Genomic DNA, 24,909 nt, shown 5'->3' with positions numbered 1-24,909 from the left:
TTGAGGACTATCGACGCAAACAATCCAATAAAATTCTTATACACCTATCGAGTACAATCGAGGACTATCAAGGCAAACAATCCAATTAAACTCTTATACACCTATCGAGTTTTATCGAGTACAATTGAGTTATTAAATCCAACTAAACTCTTATACTCCTATCGAGTTTTATTGAGTACAATCAAGTACCATCGAGGTACTAACATCCTAACACTATCGAGGCACGTCGAGGTCCATCGAGGACCATCGAGCCAGCATGCATGCAACACATTGAGACCTATCGAGTTTCATCGAAACTTATCGAGGCAGGAAAAAAATCCAGAAAAAAACGCACGAAGTATCCAAAATTCATTCCGTGAAAAATTGCAATAAAACATGAAGGCATACACAGATCTGTTCGAAATAAGACAAGTAATGTAACCAGACAAGTTTCCTAAGTACATATAACAAATATATACTTACCCATACGATTTTTTCCCCTAGATCCGAAATCCAAAATGAAGTTTCTTGACTTGAAAGGACTCACAATTTGCCCCTAAATCCGAAATGCAAATTAATGGTGGCTGGCTTTTTTTGTGTGTGCGAGAGTTTGAGAGATAGAGAGGGAAAACATAAGAGATAGAGAGTGAAGACTATGAGAAAAAGAGAGGGAAAATGATGACAGGGGTATTTTGGGTAGTAACGTCATTAGTAGCACCAAAACGAGAGTTATATAGTGATAGGGTATTTTTTAAATGGAGTGTCACTTATTGCATTAAAACTCAAATTTCCCTTTACAAATGACTATAATATTAACAATATGCATTCTTTTCTTTCAATATATTTCTATGCTAAAGTTTTTTTTTCTTTTCCTATTTATTTATTATGAATAATTTAAACAAAACAATTTCACAAGGCACCGATCACTGCTAGTAAAAAGGGCTTTAACTTCATTTTTTTTGCAGGTAGACTTTACTTCTCGTATAAATAAAAATTAAAGTCTATCGATATGAAGTTAAAATTCCTAAAAAAAACAAAGTAAAATTAGGAGAAAAAACTTCGGTTATTTGGAGAGAAGAGTTTCTTCTTTTGATGTATGCTTATAGCTACATAGTGAGGACATGTTTTTAGTTTGGTATGACTTTTATACTAAGGTGTGATAACACATACTTATATATATGTAGATAATCAAAGAAGAAAGTGATATGATTGGTTAAATACAAAGAATAAGTGTTGTTGTACAAGCAAGGTATAAAATACTTAGTGAATTTCACATAGTGAAGATGTGAAATTTGACATTCAATTGTAAGTACTTAAAAACTGTGTTTTTTTGTCCAAAGTGATACATAGAGATATCTAAGGATTCCCAAAAATTTTGGTAGCATTAAGAAATACAATTTTAGGCCCTTTGGAGGGGTCACAAGTCAGAGGAGTAGGCGATGTTGAAATGGCCTGACTAACTTAAAAACCTCAGACCATTAAAAACTACTAAGCATGACTACTATTTTTTAATACATACATAAAATAATAGAACTTTATTATAAAAATACAAAATACGGGATCCCATTGTTATTACATAAATACATAAAGAAAACGTAAACATTTAATTAATTGTTCAAATACTAACTGCGGAAATAAAACATAAATACATAATTAAAAAAAAACTTGAAATAAAACGCCATCCTCGATCTTTCCCATCAGTCCATTCATTCAGTTCTCGCCCAATACACATGCTAAAGCTGCCATGAATCCATCCCGCCTTCCAAGCTTTATTTTCCTGCACCATCTAAAATAAAAATGAATGAGCCTAATGCCCAACAAGGAAAATCTACTAAAACATATCATAAATCATAAGACTAAAAACATATATCATAAAACGTATGACGAAAAAACATAAATCATAAAACATAGAACTACAATATCATTGGTCATTAACTCCTTACCATAATATGTGATAAAAACCATCTAGGTTGTAACGCCCCAAACTCCAGGGACCGTTACGGTGTGCCTTGTAAACAGTGCTAAACTCGCTAATCGAGTCATTTGGCCAAAATTGTGATCTAAGTATGATTAGCGATTTAGGGATTTAAAAAATTTGGTAAGGAGGTAATGTTTCACTAGAACGTTTAATACATACATTGGGATCCCAAAAATAAAGTTTCAGAGTTTATTACAGAAAGTATTTACAACAGGCCATTCTAAGCGGCAAAACAGGGTTCAACCCTAGTTCCACTTTAAACCTCGGCCGTGGCGGACGAGCAGCTGCATATGTACACATCATCACCTAAGCTCTCCAACTCAAGGATGGTCCAGCTTCCTTTTGCCTTTACCTGAACCACGTAGCACCCGTGAGCCGAAGCCCAGCAAGAAAACACAATATAACATGATATAATATCAACAACAACCATAGTAACCATTTGGAACCAACGGTCCGTACAGATAGGTGACAATAGCCAAAAGTCACAATAATGAGCATCGCTCCCTCTAGCCATGTGACGATAGGGTCACCAGGGCTTAATCGATAAGTGATTCTTTCTTAAGTTTGATTAGGACAGGTGCAAGGTGATTAGTCACCAACATAACTTTCCTCACGACTCTAGAGTCGAAACTATGGACAACGTCCCTTAGCCATGTGACAAACAGTCACTGAGGTCATATACCTTGGCTATAGTCATATGGTCGTAGACCAAGCAAGCGCTTATAGTTCTCATTGACCTTCCGGTCGGTCCAGCACTAATACCCCATATGAGTCATTCAATGCCGACCTCGATTAGATTTAATCTTTATTTGGCCCGGCGTTTACAACGCACTGCCACCTCTGACCCTTGGGTCGGTAAAACACAACCAGTGCTCAGCCCGTGGTGAACTTAACTAATAAGTCACAGCTTCACAGACGGACCTGACACCATTGTCGATTCTGACTAATAAGTCAGCGCCATACACAGGTAAGCCATGCCACCAAACATATACCACATGTCCAATATCCAATATCAAGGTATTCAGAATGCTTACTTAACAGATATTAGTACAATTAGGACCATGCATTAACACAAAGGCTCAAGCTCTGAACGATATCACACCCAGTATACAAAGCATGTCCTAATCACATGTTTCTCATGCATCATATGCAATATATCCAACAATCCAACATGCACCAATAACAGCCATGCACGTCACGTTTAACAGTCAACCAACATGCATCAAGAATGGCCATGCATGTCATACATAATAATCAACTGACATGCATCAAGAATAGCCATGCATGTCATACATAATAATCAACCAACATGCATCAAGGATAGCCATGCATGTCATACATAATAATCAACCAACATGCATCATATAGCCATGCATGTCACATATACACAGGGTGCAATTTTCTTACCTCAAAGTCGAGCTAGAATGATTTAAAGAACGACCCTTGAGAACGACCAACCTTTAAGCCCTTAGCGGTCACCTAGTCATAACCAAATATAAAACCTCATAAAAATGAGTAATTAAATACTTCCAAACCCAACCCAAGCCTCCGGAACATCGAATCCCACTCAACTAAGTAGTAGGATCGATCCTAGGCCCTTAGAGTTAAGTTTCCATCACAAAAACACACTTTTGGGAAATTTTCCCTTAAGGGCCGCGGCCCTACATGGACCATGCCGCGGCCCGCCCCCCTGGCAGAGCCTCCTCCACCTTCCTCAAGCTAGGGCCGCGGCCCAACTTCGCACCAGCCATTTTTCTTCGTTTTTCCACTTCTAAAACCTTCCAAAAACCCATCAAAACATCTCCAAATCATCAAATCAAAGTTCCCAAATTTCCCAATGGTCCAAAACCACCAAAACCTGAAGCTCAAACCAACCAAAAACTCAACAATTCACAAAGTCCAATTCTAAGCTTAAAAACTCTAGAAACTAAAAACTTCAAACTTAGATTACCTTTGATTGGGTTGTTTTCCGTTAAATACTTCGGTTAAGAAGCTTCTAATCTTTCCTAGGATCGCTATGCCTCGACCCTCGCTCGATTCTGACTCCTAGAACTCGAGATTCCTTCAAAAAGGCTTCGAACGGTAAAATAAGCTATCGGGAAGGAAGAGAGAGATTTTCTAACGTACGTTCTTATCTGACAAGCTACTTCAAGCTTAAGTAACCTTAAATAAAACCTAAGGCTCGGGGTCCTGAAAACACCCCTGGGGGCATTATAGTCAAAACTTCAAGAATTCCATCCTGATCTCAAATATTCCCAATTTATCATCAAATAAACATTTATATTACCCCAAAATTGACCCCGTTATGACAAAACCGCTAATCCAATATATATGACCGTCTCATGTCGAATAGCTCGAATATATCTCCATAATAATAAAATCTCATTCACAAATTACAATATGCACCCAATTTACAAATATGCCCTCAACATGCCAAATTACCAAAATGCCCTCATAACTATAAATACTCTCATATGCATGCATTCACCATCATATAATAATATAATTCACGTAAACATGCATATAATCATTAAATAATATAATAAATCAATTATGGCCCTCCCGGCCTCCTAATCAAGGACCTAAACCTTATTAGGAAATTTGGGGCATTACATAGGTCCTCTTGCTACTATTCGATGTATGTTTAAACACAATATAGTATATGATAAACCATCTAGGTCATCTTGCTACTATTCGAGGTATGTTAAATCATAACTATAGTCTACGATAATGATAAAAATATTGGGATTTGCTTATTTGCTATCTAAGCAACTATATTTCTCAAGTGACTACAAACTGTTAGGTTCATTTTAGGTTTGTTTTAGAGATTTCTTTATATTATGTTTTTAGTTATTTAGGATTGTTTAGGGTAGATTTATGTTTGTTTTCTTCTTGTTTCAGGTTTTAATGGTGAAGTACATAATATAGAGTGAAATGAGAAGAAACATGTTAAATATGATAAATAGGATTGATTTCGTATTGATTGTGGAGTTTCAAGACATTATGTGTGGAAAGTACTACATTGAAGATGCTCAACACACGTCGTTTATGCTCTATAACGCAAGTCTCAGACTTCAAGCCGTATTTTGACCAAACGTTATTCACTTTCTGAAAACACTTCTAGAAATAGCAGTTGTAGATATTTCTCTTAGCTTTCCATATCTTTTTTAATCATTCAATTCAGAGTTATATCGAAGGAGTTATGATTAAAATACGATGAGTTGACACTGTAGGCTGTTCGAAACGAGTTTCCGTTCTATTATGGAAATAGCGCTACAATAATAGCGCTACAGCACTAGTGCACCAAATTTTGAGGCATTTTTCCACTGACAATAGCGTTGGTGACACGATTTTCATATTTTAGACCACTTTTTGAAGGGCAATTTGGTCTTTTCACTGGGGAACCTTGGAGGGCTATTTAAGGGACATTATTCTGCGATTATAGGAGGACTGGAAGTTTTATAAACCCTAGATAAAAAGAGGATGCTATAATTATTTTCTCTGTTTTGTTTTCATCTGAATTATGAGGTTAATCTTATGAACAATTATTTGCAGTTTATTTTCATCATGGCATTTATGAACTAATTTCTTTTATCTAGGAATTAATGTAGTCACTGAGATTTCTATTTAATTTTATTATGAGTTTCTATTGATACTTCTTTTCTATTCTAATCTATATGATGTGTGCTTAATGCTAGTAAATACTTGATCACTATTTGCTTGATTTAATGGTTTTGATTCAAAATTCGAAAGATGAGAATTGAATATGCTATCATTGTATAGACATAGGGTGCATATTGGACGAAAGTACCTATATGACTTGTGTAGTAATTAGGTTTCCATGTTTAATGTCTTTTATAAGTTCAAGTTTATCACAGAAATGTAGAAAACTTGCATATAGATTGAGATCTTATATCTTGAAAAAAGAATAAGAATCGATTATATTAACATGCTACTAGAATCGAAAGAAGAGATTTAGAATTGATTATTTAAATTAATAGAATGAACAGTTGATGAAATTAATTCCTAGGTTGTTTTTATTATTGATTCTTAAGTAGTGATTCATTGTTTTGTTTCCAATTCTTTAATTTTGGTTCATAGTTTATAGGATTTATTTTATTTTTAATTGTTCACTTAATTTTTAATTAACCAAATAGAATTCGAAAATCAATTAGTGGTACTTGGGTGATAGTCTAAGTGGGACGATATCCGTTCTTACGAAATTTACTATGTGACACGACTACGTATACTTGTGTACAGAAAAATAAGATCAAGTTTTTGGCACCGTTGCCGGGGACTTTTATTCCAATATCACAGTTATTGTTATTTGTTCTAATTTGGTTATTTTATTTTATTTTATTTCTGTTAACATTTATTTAGTTCAAGGTTCTATTGTGTTTCAGGACTTGTTGGTATATGCGAAGCAATAGACAAAAGGAGATTATACCAATAGATCGGGAAATTGAAAGAACGTGCAGACAGAACCGGAAAATAAAGAAGAGATTGGAATTTACCATGGCTGATAATTTGGGAAATGGTGCTAATGTTGGTCAAGGGGCTACAGAGGTTCCAAGGGAGCAATGACTAAGAACTTTGAGAGATTATGTACTTCCTACTGTTACAGGAGTGCATTCATGCATTAGACCTCCAAAAATTGCTGCCAACAATTTTGAGATTAAGCCAGCCATCCTCCAAATGGTCCAAACAACTGTTCAGTTTGGAGGTATGCCAACGGAGGACCCCAATTTACACATAGCTAATTTTCTGGAGTTATGTGCTACGTTCAAGATGAATGGGGTGAGTGATGATGCTATAAGACTGAGGTTATTCCCATTTTCACTGAGGGATAGGGCGAAAAGTTGGTTGATATCTGTACAGGCGAATTCTATCACTACATGGGAGGAGTTAGCTTAGAAATTCCTTGCCAAGTTCTTTCCTCCAGCGAAGGCTGCAAAGTTAAGGGGCGAGATTAATAATTTTTATCAGATGGAAGGAGAGTCACTGTATGATTCTTGGGAGCGATTTAAGGAGTTGTTAAGGAAGTGTCCACACAATGGAATAGAAAAGTGGATGTTGGTGCATAATTTTTATAATGGGTTGAATGGAACCACGAGAACAATTATAGATGCTACGGCAGGAGGTGCCTTTATGAGTAAGAGTGCTAATGAGGCATATGAGCTATTAGAGGAGATGGCGATGAATAATTATCAATGGCCAACTGAAAGGGGACAACCAAAGAAGGTGGCTGGAATGATGGAATTGGATGCTATATCCATGCTTACAGCTCAAGTAGCAGCCTTGACAAAGCAATTACAAAAGACTACACTCCCATCTCCAGCCATGCAAGTTCAAAACCTTTGTGAAGTGTGTGGTACAAACCATCAACCAAACCAATGCCCTGCTATAGATATGAATAATATGCCCATGGAAGAAGTACAAGCTATAGGGAATTATCCAAGGCAACCTAATAACCCCAATTCCATGACCTATACACCAGCTTGGAAGAATCATCCTAATTTTTCATGGTCTAACAATCAAAATACTTTACAAACTTATCCTCCACCTCAGCCACAATATCAACCTGCCCAAAATAGGCCACCATATCCACAGCAATATGCACACCAAAATCCTCCACCTGGCTATTATCAACCTGCACAAAATAGACCACCTCACCAAATGCCAATGAAACCAGCTGAACCTCAATCTGATGTACTCAACCAATGCATGACTGAAACCAGGGCGTCCATAAGGATTTTGGAGACTCAAAGAGGGCAATTGGCTACTTTAATGTCTAATAGAGCTCAAGAAAATTTTCCTAGCACTACAGAAGTTAATCCTAAAGAGTAGTGTAATGCAATATCCTTGACGAGTGGGACTAAGTATGAGGGGCCTACAGTAGAAAATAAGGGCAAGAAGTTAGAGGATCGATATGTCACTAGTCCAACAAAAGAGGAGGTTACTGTAGATTTTCTAAGGAAAGAGAAGTCTAATGAAGAAAAGGTTACTGAAGACCTTAACAAGAAAGAAGTGGTACCACCAGTGAGCATTGACCACCATGTTAGAATTCCATATCCACAAAGGCTTCGCAGGCATAATTTAGATAAGCAGTTTGCGAAGCTTTTTGAGGTGTTCAAGAAGCTACATATTAATATACCGTTCGTAGAAGCATTAGAGCAGATGCCCAGCTATGTGAAGTTCATGAAGGAAATTTTGTCAAAGAAAAAGAAGCTAGAGGATTATGAGACAGTTGCATTAACTAAAGAGTGCAGCGCAATACTACAGAAGAAACTACCTCCAAAGCTTAAAGATCCTGAAAGTTTCAATATCCCATGTTCTATAGGGAGTTTAGTATAAACAAAGGCATTATGTGATTTAGGGGCTAGTGTGAATTTGATGCCTCTATCAATCTTTCAGAAGCTGAATTTGGGAGAAGCTCGGCCAACTACAGTGTCTTTGCAGATGGCAGATAGGATAGTTAATCATCCTCATGGAGTTATTGAGGATGTATTGGTAAAAGTGGGTAAATTTATCTTTCCTGTGGACTTTATTATTTTAGATATGGAGGAATATGAAAATATTCCAATAATACTTGGAAGGCCATTCTTAGCGACTGGTAGGGCGTTAATTGATGTACAAAAAGGTGAATTAAAGCTGCGAGTGCAAAAAGAGGAAGTTATATTTAAAGTTTTTGCAGCTATAGAAATTCCAACGTGTTGTAGAGTTAAAGTGGTGAACCAAGGAGAGAACAAGTTGGAAGGCTCTAAGACAAGCTCCATAGTGAAAACCAAAATGAGGAAGGGGCGAAATCGATTAAAAAAGTAATTTAGTGAAAGAATTCGAATGTTATATGAGCGGGGGAAAGTACTACCAATTTCTAATCACAAGAAACGAGGGCCAACTCATGACACTATGGCTCTCAAGGATGTGAGGGGAGGACTTAATCCAAGATTGAATATGAATGAAAACAAGAGTCCGGCTAAAAGACGTTAAAGACAGCGCTCTTAGGAGGCATTCCTATGTTTATTTTTAATTTTTAATTTTATGATATTTGTTTTCGTTTTTGTTTTTTTATTGGAACAATGCTTTTAGATATTTTGTTTTAGTTGTTTTTAGTTTTATTCTGGAACAAGTGTGTTGTAACTCGTAATCCGTGAAAACGTGAAAACAAAATTGAACTTTAGGTGGTTATAGCGCCACAGCAATGGAAGTCTCAACCTTTCGAGGGACCTTCATCTCAGTCGCCACCACCGCCATACTGACGTGGCTGGTCAGGTAAGTCTCTATTCTCATTCTTTATGTACTTAACATTTGGGACAATGTTCGGTTTTAAGTTTGGGGGAATTAGAGATTTATTTCTGGTGTTTTTTTATGTGTTTTTTTTTTCAGTTTGTTTGTTTTTTATTTTTATTTTAATTAGTTGTTCGTTTTGAGTCATGTTTTAGAGTATAAATTAAGTTGATAATAATTGCCATTTAAATATGATTGACTATTTTGTAGTATATAATCCAAAGAAAAAATTGATGTGCTTCTAAAAATAATCAGTGTGCTTAGTTAGATTACTTTGTTTTCACTGTGATTTGTTGACATTAGAGATCTATTGCTCATAAATTGCAAATGTTATACTTGAGTTTTTTTATGCATGTCAAATTTGGATTATGGATTGAAAAGTTTGAAAAATTCTAGAACTTGCTTGCTTACTATTTGAGATGAAATTTGAAACAGTGCACATTTAGGAAAATGATATAGGCAATTTTTGGACTGGTTGTGCCTTTCAAGCTAACTTATTAAATTTTATCCTTAGTCAACCCTTTTGAGCCTTACAACTATTTTCTTGGTAACACATTCTTTTGAGCCTAACTGTAAAATGAAATACCATTTACTCTTTTTGACCCATACCATGAGCATAAAAATTATTATATGAGTGGAGTGAATGTGTAATGGGATGTTTGTATTATGTGTTATTGAGAAAATTACTTTTGATTGAGAAAAAAACAATTAAAGAAAGAAAAGGAAAAGTAAGTGAAAAATGATTATGCTCCCAAACAATTATTTATTGAAAAATCAAAGTTTGGGGGAGTTTATTGAATATATATATATATTCTCAATCATTGCTCAGAAAAAAGGATAACAAGGGATGAGTGGTGTGAAATTTTTGGGAAAGCTTGTTTAGTGGAATGCTTGTGGTATGATTAAGCCTAAAATTGTCTCTTTATCTACCTATACCTAAGCCTTATATTACAACCCTTATAAAGTCTTATTGATTCTTATTTGTGCATTTGTTTATATTGATGGAGAATAGTAAGTAACGCGGGCATATGGACTATTTGAGTTTGTGGTTAGTTGGTGAGAATTTGATGTGCATAAAGTGGTTCAATTATTTTATTTGCGAGTTATGAGTAAATGAGCTTTGGTGTTGATAGATTGCGGTGAAAGGGTGAATAATTGAAACTGAAATTCTAGATTAATGTTAAAACTAACATGATTGTTTTTCCTGAGAATTATATATGCATAACAATCTTGAGTGTTTGAATTGGTTAGTTATGTCAACTTGGTTTTTTAGGTTTGAGTCTAGTTAGATTATTTACTCGAGGGCGAGTAAAGGTTAAGTTTGGGGGAATTTGTTAGGTTCATTTTAGGTTTGTTTTATGTTATGTTTTTAGTTATTTAGGATTATTTAGTGCAGATTTATGCTTGTTTTCTTCTTGTTTCAGGTTTTATTAATGGTGAAGTACATAATATGGAGTGAAATGAGAAGAAACATGTTAAATATGATAAATAAGATAGATTTCGTGTTGATTGTGGAGTTTCAAGATATTATGTGTGGAAAATACTACATTGAAGATGCTCAACACACGTCGTTTATGCTCTATAACGCAAGTCTCAGATTTCAAGCCACATTTTGACCATAATTTATTCACTTTCTGGAAACACTTCTAGAAATAGAGGTTGTAGATATTTCTCTTAGCTTTCCATATCTTTTTTAATCATTCAATTCGGAGTTATATCGAAGGAGTTATGATCAAAATACGATGAGCTGATGCTGTAGGCTGTTCGAAACGAGTTTCCGTTCTATTATGGAAATAGCGCTACAGTGCTACAATAATAGCGCTACAGCACTAGTACACCAAATTTTGAGGCATTTTTCCACTGACAATAGCGCTACAACGCTATAGTGCTGGTGACACGATTTTAAGATTTTAGACCACTTTTTGAAGGGCAATTTGGTCTTTTCACTGGGGAACCTTGGAGGGCTATTTAAGGGACATTATTATGCGATTATAGGAGGACTGGAAGTTTTATAAACCCTAGATAAAAAGAGGATGCTGTAATTATTTTCTCTGTTTTGTTTTCATCTGAATTCTGAGGTTAATCTTATGAACAATTATTTGCAGTTTATTTTCATCATGGCATTTATGAACTAATTTCTTTTATCTAGGAATTAATGTAGTCACTGAGATTTCTATTTAATTTTATTATGAGTTTCTATTGATACTTCTTTTCTATTCTAATCTATATGATGTGTGCTTAATGCTAGTAAATACTTGATCACTATTTGCTTGATTTAATGGTTTTGATTCAAAATTCGAAAGATGAGAATTGAATATGCTATCATTGTATAGACATAGGGTGCATATTGGACGAAAGTACCTATATGACTTGTGTAGTAATTAGGTTTCCATGTTTAATGTCTTTTATAAGTTCAAGTTCATCACAGAAATGTAGAAAACTTGCATATAGATTGAGATCTTATATCTTGAAAAAAGAATAGGAATCGATTATATTAACCTGCTATTAGAATCGAAAGAAGAGATTTAGAATTGATTATTAAAATTAATAGAATGAACAGTTGATGAAATTAATTCCTAGGTTGTTTTTATTATTGATTCTTAAGTAGTGATTCATTGTTTTGTTTCCAGTTCTTTAATTTTGGCTCATAGTTTATAGGATTCCTTTTATTTTTAATTGTTCACTTAAATTTTAATTAACCAAATAGAATTCGAAAATCAATTAGTGGTACTTGGGAGATAGTCTCTATGGGACGATATCCGTTCTTACGGAATTTACTACTTGACACGACTACGTATATGATAACTCTACAAAATAGAATTATTTTACCATATTTTATATGCTAATTATTGCTTAGTTCTTGAGTTTTTAATTAACTTATTAAGTTTTTAAGTAATTTTTCATTTATTAGTCTTATTGTAATTTTCTAGATTTTTATATGTTTTTATAGATATTTTATTGTGTTATGTTATAGTTTAATTATTTAAAATTAATATTGTTAAGTAATGAGTAAAAAGATGCAATTTTGAGCTTAAATGTTATGTAAATTAAATTTTAATTAATGTTTTCATGGAATTTATATGGTATATTTTATTAATGAAAATATTTAATTTTAATTTAGTTTATAATTTATTTTGTAGGAAAATTATTTCATTTGTGGCTCTTGAAAAGCAAGGAAATCAAAGGAATTGTGGTAGTTTTGAAAGAAAATAACAAAAAAATGGCACATAAGCCTCAAATGCCCAGCTGCCTCCAACTAGGCCCAAGGCCCACGAAGGATCCCTACACCAAGCAAAGCAATTCCCAGCTCCAAGCACTCTCCAACAGCCTCCCAGCATGACTCGCGTGACTCCCCCAGGCAGCATTCCTTCAACAAATCACACCTTCAGCAGCCCATCAATTCGGCCAGCTCAATGCACCAAGAGTCCCACGCCTGCCCCTTCCCAGGCCCAGCTCCAAAGGCCATCTGCTAGGCCCATTCAGCCCAGCCGAAATCGCCTGGCACCAAGCAGCCACCAGCAGCCTAATAGCTGCACTTTCCCATTTTTTAGCCTAAAATTGCCTAAGTGTACCATTTGTCCCCTATGCTTAAAATGCCACTTTTTACCCATTTTTCTACACACCTTTTACCCCAAAATCATCATCACTCCTACAATTTACCCCTATTTACCATATTATTATTAATTTAATCAATTTACTTAATTTAAATTGATTATTTTAATAATCTCATTTTGGCTATAAATAAGGGTTTTTAAGACCATTTTTGGGTGCTTAATTTTTGGTTACCATCTTTTTTCTCCCATTTTCTCTCTACCATTCTATCTTCCATTTGGGTTTTTCAAGAGAATTTTGCAAGTATGTATGTTATTTATTTTGTAATTTCTATTTTAGTTATGTGCTTCTAATCTTTTTCATAAGATTATTAAGATCATGATGAAGCAACTTGTAACTAGGTAATATTTATGTTGTATGTTGATTTCCCTTGTAATACAACAAAGTTTATGGATTTTTCTTCTTCATATATTTCTTTCATCTTAAATATCTTGTATTTTAGATTGTTAGAACATATTTACAATTTGTTCTTCATTAGTGCATAAACATAATATTCTTTGTGTAAGATGTGTCATTAATTTGTACACATCCATGCTTAGAACAAAAATATTATGTTTTGCCTTATAAATAATGTTCATTGATTTATTTGTTATTTCATTAGATTGATTTACGCTAAATGCTTTGAAATTATAATTTTGAAAAGTGAAGAAAAATCCTATCTTTTTATAAGAAATTTGTGCTTAAAATTATAAATCTTATTGGAAAATGATAGTTTAAATTATTTTAACTATCACTAAAACTTGGGAATCAATATACTAATAAATATTATTAAACTTACATTTTGTGGATTCTAGTATCTTAATAATCTTTTCTTTTAACACTTATTTTCAACTCATTATTGCTTTATTTTTAATCTCTTAAATAGCTTTATTTTTCAATCTTTTATTTTATGTTCATAATATTAAAACTCATCAATCTTTGGAGCTAGGTTAGAATTTATTACTTTTGATTTAAAATAGTTTTCTCTTTTTCGATTTTAGACAACTCCTTTGGGTTCGATATCCTTGCTTACACGATCACTATTCTATATGAATGATTCGTGCGCTTGCGATTTATAAATTTTTAAACATACCCGTTTTGGGTCCATCAGTATACTTGCGTACAGAAAATTCAGATCACAAACGTAAAACATATACATATATATACATACATACATACACATAGCATATAAACATAATCATATCACATAAAATCTAACCTATTTTCCTTACCAAAAGTCGGGATATTGGAGACAAGAACGGGATTGGAAACTCGTAAAACCAAACAGTAAGATCATAAGTTTTCTAAAGAAAAGAAGATATAAACCATCAAGATAAGAACTTGCCGAAAATCTTAAGTTTCAAGAAACTCAAACACCTAACCAAAAGCCATTACAACAAGTTAGGATTTGGAGGAAAATGAAATAAGAGGAACTATAATGAGCTAAACCTGAGGATAAAGAATACCTTGGATAGATTAGAACTTTGATCTACATCTCAATACCGAAATATCACTCTACCTTACTTCCCAAGTGTTTAGAAAAGCTTTTAACCCAAGACCCTAGTGTTTCTCTCTCTAGAATGAACTTAGCAGTTTGGAGGCTCTGAAGAATACTTGAGTGATGATGCAAATGGCTGAGTGAAAGTTCCTATTTATAGAGTTCAAGGAGTGAAACTAACTCCTTTTAAAATGAATAAATAATTGAATAAATTTGAATTTTCTGCTCAATAAATGCCCAGAACTTGGTCAAAAACGCTCAAGGGCAAGTCCAAGTTGTTAAGGGCTGTTTCTAGCTCAGATTCCACAGATTTTCAAAACATACAAATGGAGCCGATATATCGCTCCCTATAGGCGATATATCGCCTCCCCCTTTGTCCCGAGCCTCCATGTTTTCGTTCGTGCGAAGTCGACGTGTTTTCCGTATCACCCATAGGCGATATATCATCTCCTATAGTTGCGATATATCGGCATACAATGATATATCAAACACGTTTTTGCACACTTTCAGCACACTTGAACTTTGTTTAAACAACTTTGACTGAGTAAAACGTAATTCTAACATCTAAGGGAAGGTTCTAGACTTCCTAGGTTTATCCTTTATTAATTTATTCATCTAAAATCCTTAATTCCTTAATAAATGCATGTGACACGTGTCACATTCTTAATTATTCTATCTAAACTTTAGGTTATAATAAATATCATTTTTAGGACTAGCTATATTAATCAAAGTGTATGTTAAACTATAGGCTAAACTTATAAAATCCACAACTATCTCTATGAGTTTCCAACTAAATCCCGACTTGAACCAATAACCACGGACTAAAATACCACAGCACAAGCTACTACTATCTAGCTAAGTAAAATTTTGAGACGCCACAATTCTCCCCTACTTAAAAGAATTTCGTCCCCGAAATTTACTTACCAAACAATTCCGGATAATACTGCCAGATTTCCGTAACTTTTCTGGCTTAACACATCTACAACTACATTTTCCTTTCCTGTGTGGTATAAGATTTCACAGTCATAGTCTTTTACTAGTTCTAAACACCTACACTGCCTCATGTTGAGCTCCTTCTGTGTGAAGAAATATTTTAAGTTCTTATGGTCTGTATAAATCTCACACCATCACCATAAAGATAGTGGTGCCAGATTTTCAATGCGAAGACCACCGCTGCCAACTCCATATCGTGTGTTGGATAGCGTTGCTCATATTCCTTCAGTTGCCTTGAGGCGTAGGCTATCACCTTGTCATTTTGCATCAGCACACATCCCAAACCTTGCTTGGACGCATCACAATATACTAAAAACTTATCGTTGCGTGTCGGTACGCAAAGTACTAGTGCTGAGCATAATTTATCTTTGAGCAACTGGAAGCTCTCTTGACATATATCCGTCCAGTTGAACTTTTGTTGTTTCTGGGTCAGGTTGGTAAGCAAAGTGGCTATCTTAGAAAAGCCTTCTACAATTCTCCGGTAATAGCCTGCTAGCCCAAGAAAACTTCTACCTTTTGACGCATTCTTAGGTCTTGGCCAATCCTTCACAATCTCTACTTCAGTTGGGTCTATTGCGACTCCATCCTTGGATACTATGTTGCCGAGGAGCGCTACTTGTGATAGCCAAAATTTTCATTTCTTGAACTTGGCATAAAGTTGATGCTCCTTTAGTTGCATCAGGTCAATCTTAAATGTTCCTCGTGCTCGACTTTGTTCTTGGAGTACACCAAAATATCATCAATGAACACTATGACAAATTTGTCCAAGTAATCCTTGAAGACCAGATTCATTAAGTCCATAAATGCGGCTGGAGCATTGGTAAGACCAAAAGACATAACTAGGAACTCATAATGCCCGTATCGAGTCCTAAAAGCTGTCTTTGGTATATCCTCTTCCCTTACCTTGAGCTGGTGATAACCGGACCGTAGATTAATCTTTGAAAATATCATTATAATAATATATAATGCATAATCTTATTTTTTATTAAAAAAATTTATCATTTCTCTTCTATATAAAAAGTGTGTAGATAACGAAAATTCTTGGTTTTAACAATTTTTTATTTTTATTTTCTGTTAACTTTAATGAAATATTTTTACATTTATCGATAGAATGTAAACATGACTTAAACTTAAATAATTAAAAAAATTAAAATAGGATATTTTTGAGATATTTTATAATGATAATTCATAAAAATTATAAAACCATATATTTTATAACTTAAATAAAATTATAAATTAAACTTAAACTTCACGTATTACATTTATCGATAGATTGTAAACATGACTTAAACTTAAATAAAAATTAAAAAAATTAAAATAGGATATTTTTTAGATATTTTATAATAATAATTTTTTAAAAATAATAAAACCATATGTTTTATAACTTAAATTAAATTATAAATTAAACTTAAACTTCATGTATTAGAATAATATCATATTAAACATATAATATAATGTCGTCTTACTATCAACTAGCAACAAACTTAAATTTAAAATCCACGTATAATAGTAATATTGTATTAAACATATAATAATCTCTGGTTGTCAGTGCCAAGTTCAAAATGTAGAAAAAACATAAACTTAAATAAAAATTAATTAATTACATTATTATATTTTTAAGATATTTTATGATAATTTAAATAATTAAATCATATTTATTTAAAAATAATAAAGCCATACATATAATTTTTTTAATCTTATAAATATGTGTGATAGTTTATTTTTTTATCAAGTGATTGAAACTATTTTTCTTCATCAAATTCACCAAATGATATTGCGAGAGACACATTGGAAACTAAAAATAGTTGATGCATACTACTCTCTACTATAAACTTTTCTATTCTTATTTTATTTTCATTATTAATTTATTTTTAAATATTATTGTAATTTATATATATGTCATGTAACCATGTATCTTTTCTATATAATAAGTGTGTGGATAACGAAAATTATTGGTTTTAACGGTTTTTTATTTTTTTCGTTAACTTTAACGGGATATTCTTATATTCAACGCACTACTACAAAAAGATGCTTTTAGATCACTTTTTAGGGCACTCACCTAGATGCGAGTCTTAAAAACAGCTCCCGGACTTTTTATGACACTCATTGAGAGTCCTTAAATAATTTATTTTAGGACTCGTAACTCAAGTCATAAAAACTGATGCGTGTCGTAAAAGTTTTAATTTTTTTTTAAGAAAAGTTTATGGACTTTTTAGGACACTCATTGAGACTCCTTAAAGAATTTCTTTTAGGAGTCGCAAAGTGAGTCCTAAAAACTGATGTGTGTTCTAAAAGTTTGAATTTTTTTTAACTAAGTTTTATTATGTATTAAATCACAAAGAAAAAAAACTACAGCCCATTCTCTCTCTCTCTCTCTCTCTTTCTCTCTCTCTCTCTCTCTCTCACACACACACACGAACTCCACTGTCCAGCCATGAACGACAGAGTTCCGGCAACCCCCCACCTACACGCGTCGGCCCACGGCGTTCCTTGGCCCCCGAGACCCCCAGCCCTCGCGAGCCCATGGCCTCACGCGCCCCCAAGCCTAGTCGACGGAGCCTCCAAGTTCGGAAACTTTTGTGGGTTTCTCTCACGAAACCCTACTGCCCAGCCACTTACGGCGGCTCTTCGGCCACCCACCGCCTACACGCGCTTGCCCACAGTGTTCCCCGGCCCCCGAAACCCCCGGTCCCCGAGCACCTACCCTCACGCGCACCCTAGCCTAGTCAACGGAGCCTCCAAAGTTCGACGACCATGTGGGTTTCCAAAACGTTTCGGACATTTTCCGATCACCTTGAGCCACCCCGAGCCAAATGACCACCACCACTGCATTCCTTGTGCTTTGGGCTTCAAAACTCACTAAAGGATTGGACCGAACCACCACCGTCGGGTGGTGGCGCCGCCGTCACCGTTGGATCTCCGGTGGAAGCTTTGGCTACCATTTAATTTTTTAAAAATTAAAAATAAAACTGTTTAGGATTCGCATTAAAAACATTCTTTTAGGACTCGCTTAACCTCAGTTTTTAAGGCTCTCAAATAGAGGACTCGCAAAACGAGCCCTAAAAATCTTTTTTTGTAGTAGTGACAGTAGATTGTAAACGTGATTTAAACTTAAATCAAATTAAATAAATAATTAATTAAACAAATTAAAATAGGATATTTTTTTAGATATTTTACAATAATAATTATTTAAAAATAATAAAACCATATGTTTTATAACTTAAATAAAATTTAATTAAACTTAAACTTCACGTATTAGAATAATATCACATTAAATATATAAAATAATATAATAGATCTACTATCAACTAGAAGCAAACTTATTTTAAAAAAAAAAAAAAAATAGCAACAAACTTAAATTTAAAATCCATGTATAATATTAATATTATATTAAACATATAATATATAATTTCTTGTTGTCATTGCCAAATTAAAAAACTATAACAAACATAAACTTAAACAAAAATAAATAAATTAATTAATTAAAATAGAATATTTTAAAGATATTTTTTGATAATTTAAACAATTAAATCATATTTATTTAAAAATAATAAAGACATACATATCATTTTTTTTATCTTATAAACTTGTGTGATAGTTTATTTTTTATCAAGTAATTGAAGCTCCACCAGAGGACATTGCGAGATACATTAAAAACTAAAAATAGTTGATACATGTATATTATTGTCTAGACTATGACTTTTTCTATTCTTATTTTATTTCTATTATTATTTTTTAAAATATTATTGTAATTTATAAATACATATATCATGTAGTCTTGTAAATATATATTTATGTCAATATTGTGTTTAGATGTCATATATGTAGAGATTATTGATATAAATATTTATATATACTATAGAACTATAATTTATTCTATTATATATATATTTTAAAAATAGTGAACCAATTTTTATTAAAATTATAAACCATATTTTAAACTTTAAAACTAAGCAAACGTGCATTGCACATTGCTTCTACCTAGTATTTATATATATATTTATTATATATATATTTAAAAAAAGTGAACCAACTTTGATTAAAATTATAGATAATGTTTTGCCCTAATATTTTTTAACACATTTATGGCATACATTATATTAAACATCTTATATTTATTTTTATGATATTTTTTATTTATTTAAAATTTATATGATAATTAAAAAAATATATAATAAAAATAAACATATGTTTGAATAAGTATGTCTATAACTTTAAAACAAAGTAAATGTGTATTGCACGTTGCTTCTACCTAGCATGTTTAAAAATGATATCATATTATATATATATATATTTAAAAGAAAAAATTTGTGAAAATAGCATATTTTTGTAAGTGATTTTGCACTCTTAAAAATTATTTTCTTAAAAGAATCATAAAAAATATTTTAGTTTAATTTTTTATATATAATATTATTTATTTATTTAAAATTTATGTGATAATGATCTAAATTTAATAAATATAATTAATAAATTCTATAAATAAAAGTAATAAAAATGCATTGCTTTGTATGTAGAATATATATAAATATTTATATTAAAATATATTAGAAAACTAATAACCCCATTGCGCTAGTGGTAGTCTTGTTGGAATTATTCATATATAGAAAAGATAGAGAACAAAATGTTGGCATCTATTCAGAGGGAAAAAAATGATTGTACAAAATTTATAGGTGAGAAAGAATACTTATTTATCAATATTATGAGTGCATAAAATTTGTATGGACTTCGCAACGCTCATTGTTGACTGGTCAAACAAGAATGAGACTCATGCCAAAAAAAAAAAAATTAAAGATTGCGACTGTAACTACTAGTAATGAAACTTGAGAATGGCATCTGCATGTTTCTTGACCACATTCCAAGCCTCAACGATATGGGACTCCTCTGTAAGACTCGCACCAACTGCGAAACGCAACAAAAAGATGCCGCCGACAACCGAATGGGTCATGTAGATCCTACCCGACTTGTTAATGGAGTCCATGAGCTTGTTGTTGATCTCATTCACGGATGCTACCTTTTTGGAAGTAGCAGTATTTCTTCTCGTACCATTAGTTATGTCAGATAATACAGAATTAGTTTCAGTAGTACCATTTCTTATTGCTGATGGCGAAATTCTGAAACACACAGTGGCGAAATTCCTTGGAACGACGACCTCAAACTTGTCATCTGCAAGCACAAAACCTTGAAAGAGCTTGGCCATCTTCACATGATTTCGAAGAAAGCCACGTAGTTTCTCGACTCCGTAGCTTCGGAGGACGAGCCATAGTTTGAGAGAACGGAATCGTCTGCTCAGAGCCAGTTGCCAGTCTTTATAGTCAACCACTTGTTTTGATTCGGTGGCCTTGTTCTTCAGATACTCCGGATCCGTAGACAATGATTGTGTCAACGCTGTTGGGTCTTTGACCCAAAGGCAGCAGCAATCCAAGGTGGTGAAGAACCATTTGTGGGCGTTGAAGCTGAAGGAGTTGGCTCCTTCAATTCCGTCGATGAAATGCCGGAATTCCGGACAAATACAGATGCTTCCAGCATAGGCCGCGTCTACATGAACCCACATTCCGTAATCCTTTGCCACGTCGCATAGCGGTCCGAGTGGGTCGACGGCAGTTGTGGACGTTGTCCCAACGGTTGCCAGTAGAAAAGTGGGGACGAGTCCAGCCTCAACATCGCCAATTATGGTGTTTCGTAAGGCCTCAGGAGACATGGAGAACGAGGAGGACAGCGTTGTAGGGATGACTCGAAAATTGTTAGGGTGGATCCCGGCAATCTGGGCGGCTTTCTTGAATGCGCAATGAGTTTGGTCGGAACAATAAACGACGAGCTTTCCAATATTGTCGCTTCCAATGATTTTGAGGGTTCGGTCTCGGGCAGCGACGAGTGTACACAAGATGGCCTCGCAGGTGGTTCCTTGTAGAACACCGCCGCCATTTCCAGAGAAGAGAAATGACTTAGGGAGCCTTAGCATCTCTCCGAGCCAGTCCATGACTATGCTCTCCAGCTCAGTGGCAGCGGGAGACGACATCCAATTGAATCCAACGACATTGAAGCCAGTGGCGAGCATTTCGCCGAGGAAGCCAGCAGTGCTGCCACTTGAAGGGAAGTAAGCAAAGTAGTTGGGGCTCTGCCAGTGGGTTATGCCGGGAACGATATGGTCTTGGACGTCGCTCAGAATCGTCTCAATGGATTCCGGATAGTATGGTGCCGATGTTGGGAGCCGTTTCTTGAGATAACCTGGTTCAACTTGGCTCAGAACCGGGTGCTTCTCAATGTTTTTGTAGTAATCGGCGATGAAATCGATTACCATATGCCCTTGCCTCCGGAACTCCTCGGGGTCCAACGGATTTGTACTGCTTGCTATGTTGGAAAGACCATTGTTTATGGGAAAATCCAAATCACCGAGGCTACCCATTTGAATATGGTGGACTAGTATCCAAATCAACGTACGTCTTTTCTATATATAACTTGTTTAGTACTGCTTTTTAGGCTCTCTAAAAATTGTGGTTTTGGAAAGATAAGTGGTGTATGTAGGTGAGAGTTGTGAAGAATGGTGTAGTAGTTGTGTTCTCTACTCTCTTTCGATGCAAGAATTGGTTCCGAGTGTGAGCATATTTATATACATGACCTCTATGAGGGAGTAGGGTAGAGCATGGGAGGAAATTTCTCTAACTTTTCGTAGAAGCTAGAGTTCGGTTTGGACGGTGGGAGTTGAATTCTTTACTAGTCTTTGCAATGGGATGACTGTATTATTATAGTATTGAAACGTGCATGGATATTTTAAGTGTTAATTAAATTGCTTAATCCAACATGTGAAAAGCTAAACGATTATTTTTAAGTATTAATTTTTATTGAGTTTGGTTGTTGTTAACTTAATTAATTATGATATAGCTAGAAAGGGGAGAGCTATATCCTTCTTTTCGTATATTAATATTGCACTTTTTATATTAACTGGTTTTTGTATCATCTTAGCACTTTGATTCCTTAGTTGTTCGTGTGATCAAGGTTTGATTTTTTAAAATAATAATAATTGAAGTCATGGTCAACTTTTTTAATACCTGTACCGCTGAGCTTGACCTTTTTTTTTTCACATATTCATCACCCTTTTATTTGTTTTAACTACCAGAAAATATTAATATATGTACTTTTTTTCCGGAAAATAAAATATATGTACGTAATGTTAAATTTGAAAATTACCGTTCATCAAATTTCCTTGATACAGTGATAAGTAAATGTAAGATCATTCCACACCACAGGTAAATATTATGTTATATTTAGAAAAATAAAATAAAACATGGAGTATATATGACATAATTTTTAGGACTATATTTCAATGTATGATTGCTAAAACTGATGCAAAAATTATTCTTTCGTTAATGCAAATATTAAAATATAATAATTTTGAAATATATTTTATTGTTGATTGTCAAAGAAAATAATAAAATACTAAATTAAAAAGTCTAATAATTAATGATTATTATTAAAAATAATACTTAATTAATAAAAATGGTATTAAAATAAAAGAAAAAAATTAAAAATATAAAATATGCATCATGTTATATTGTATGTCAAGTTTAACGCAATTTTTAACCTATGTCAAATTTAACACAATTTTTGGCATATAATTTGAGCATTTTTTAAAAAATGAGCTATATATTAGCAATGATTTAACACATAAAAAGATTTATAATATATCTATCTTGAATTCCCAGCAACTAACATAGTCTAAAAAAAGGAGAAATAACTTTGTGTTCTTTACCAAATTACTGACCCAACAAAATTTTGGAGAAGAGGATTTCTGTCTACTTTCCGTGTACTAATTCTTGTCCACCCAATAAGCTTATGACAAATCATTTAATAAAAAACCAACTCATCACTCTGTTTTCTAATTTCTGTTTGCCTCTTTTATTTATTTTTTTCTTTTTTTTTTATCCACGTAATAGCTACACTCCATTAACATCTTTATTTTTTTTCCTTTTACAGTTAACCTCCAGAGACTATTCTTACTTATTTGGTTTTCTCTTATATTTTTTTTCTTCCGTAATCAACCAATTCCTTTTTTTTTTTTCCTTATTCTGCGAAATATAACTTATTTCATTTCTTTTATTTTTTACACTGTAGGTTTTAATTGCACTTAAGTTATACATATTATATATATTTTACAAAAAAATAGTGGTTAATTACGGAAGAAAATAAATGGAGTAAATTATATTTTATAAAAAAAATGGTTAATTGCGGAAGAAAAATAGTACATGAGACAAACAAATATGTAGGAATAGTCTCTAAAGCTAGTTGTAAAAGGAAAAAAAATAAAGAAAGAAAAAAACAATTTGAGTTAGAGAATTGCTAAGAAGTATCACTGGTACCCAACACCACAAAGAGATGGCATACCGTTATTGGTGCAATCCGAATCCCACTTATTTGAATTTAATAAGTATTATAGGGTATTGCTAACCAATCATGAAGTATCACCTCATGTGATGTTGGCACCTTAAGGTGCCAAATAACAACACTCTTTGAGTTAATATGCACTTGCCGGCTACTAAATGAAAAAAAAAATTGAAAGAGGCAAACGAAGGTTAGAAGACAGAGTGATGAGTTGGTTTTTCATTAAATGATTTGTTATAAGCCTATTGGGTGGACATGTAGTAGTACACGGAAGTGGAGAGAGGGCCTTCTTCCAAATTTTGGCACCATATAACACTCGAGGGATTGAAAACTAGGATTCTAAGAATGGACAAACCTAAAACCATGCGACACCTTATTAAAGAACACAGACCTAAAAATGTGTGACCATAAGAAGGAACATACCTAAATTTATCAAGACTTCGATATACATTCCTTGTGAATTAATACTGTTTTTTGTATAATTATCCCGATAAGTACTTGATTAGGAAATTTGATCTGTTAAAACTACAAGAATGTTAATGAAAATTCTCTAAATTAAAAGATTATTATCTCTAATTTGTGAGTTTATTTAGGATAATAAATCACGTGACTGGTATCGATCTCCAAAATTTTAAAATAAATTAACCTTATACACTATAATTTTCATGTTCACTTCATGAAGAAAAAAAAAACTTTAATTGGTGCTTTTTTTTCCCCTCATGGTTTAAAAGTTCCTAACTTGAAGTTGTAACCGGGCTAATTAGATGAGGACATTAGAAATGTTTTTAATGCTGATGATGGTAACTTGATTCTTAGCAACTCCTTTTGAGTTCTTTAAATTATGATGATAAGTAAATTTGGCACTTTACTAATAATAGGGAATACTCGATTCAAAATGGATTTAATGTGACTATTTGTGAGAGAGAACTCACATAGGCTTCAGACATGCGAGCGAGGTACAAAAAAGTGGTTGAAATCCAGTATTCCTCCTAAAATAAAACTTTTTTTTTTAAACTTATCCATTCATTGCTTTCTGCCAAAGATGTTTTATTTTGCAGGGATATTTTTATTTCTATCAAGTGTTCTAGATGCCCTGAAGTACTGAAGATATCCATTTTTCTCTTGGAAATGTCCTTGTTTGAAACATCTTTCAAAGAAAAATGGATTTTCCTACAAAATCAAAATGGTGGATGACCAAGAAATCTCT

The 24,909-nt window shown here is 33.4% G+C and overlaps 1 protein-coding gene across 1 annotated transcript; it reads right to left on the bottom strand.

Moving 5' to 3' along the window:
- Positions 1-19,938: 19,938 nt before the first annotated feature.
- Positions 19,939-21,880, bottom strand: LOC133824182 (tyrosine decarboxylase-like). Its single transcript, XM_062257055.1, has one exon. It carries the CDS (start codon positions 21,727-21,729, stop codon positions 20,134-20,136), a length of 1,596 nt encoding a protein of 531 aa, XP_062113039.1. The 5' UTR covers positions 21,730-21,880; the 3' UTR covers positions 19,939-20,133.
- Positions 21,881-24,909: the final 3,029 nt, after the last annotated feature.

The sequence above is a fragment of the Humulus lupulus genome, chromosome 3, assembly GCF_963169125.1.
Source record: "Humulus lupulus chromosome 3, drHumLupu1.1, whole genome shotgun sequence".
Taxonomy (NCBI): Eukaryota; Viridiplantae; Streptophyta; class Magnoliopsida; order Rosales; family Cannabaceae; genus Humulus; species Humulus lupulus.
Note: the sequence above shows the minus strand (reverse complement) of the source record. Positions and strands in the feature narration are given on the sequence as shown.

What these genes read in the sequence shown, in the direction of transcription:
- LOC133824182 (XM_062257055.1), bottom strand. Translation starts at nt 21,729, where the DNA reads ATGGGTAGCCTCGGTGATTTGGATTTTCCCATAAACAATGGTCTTTCC.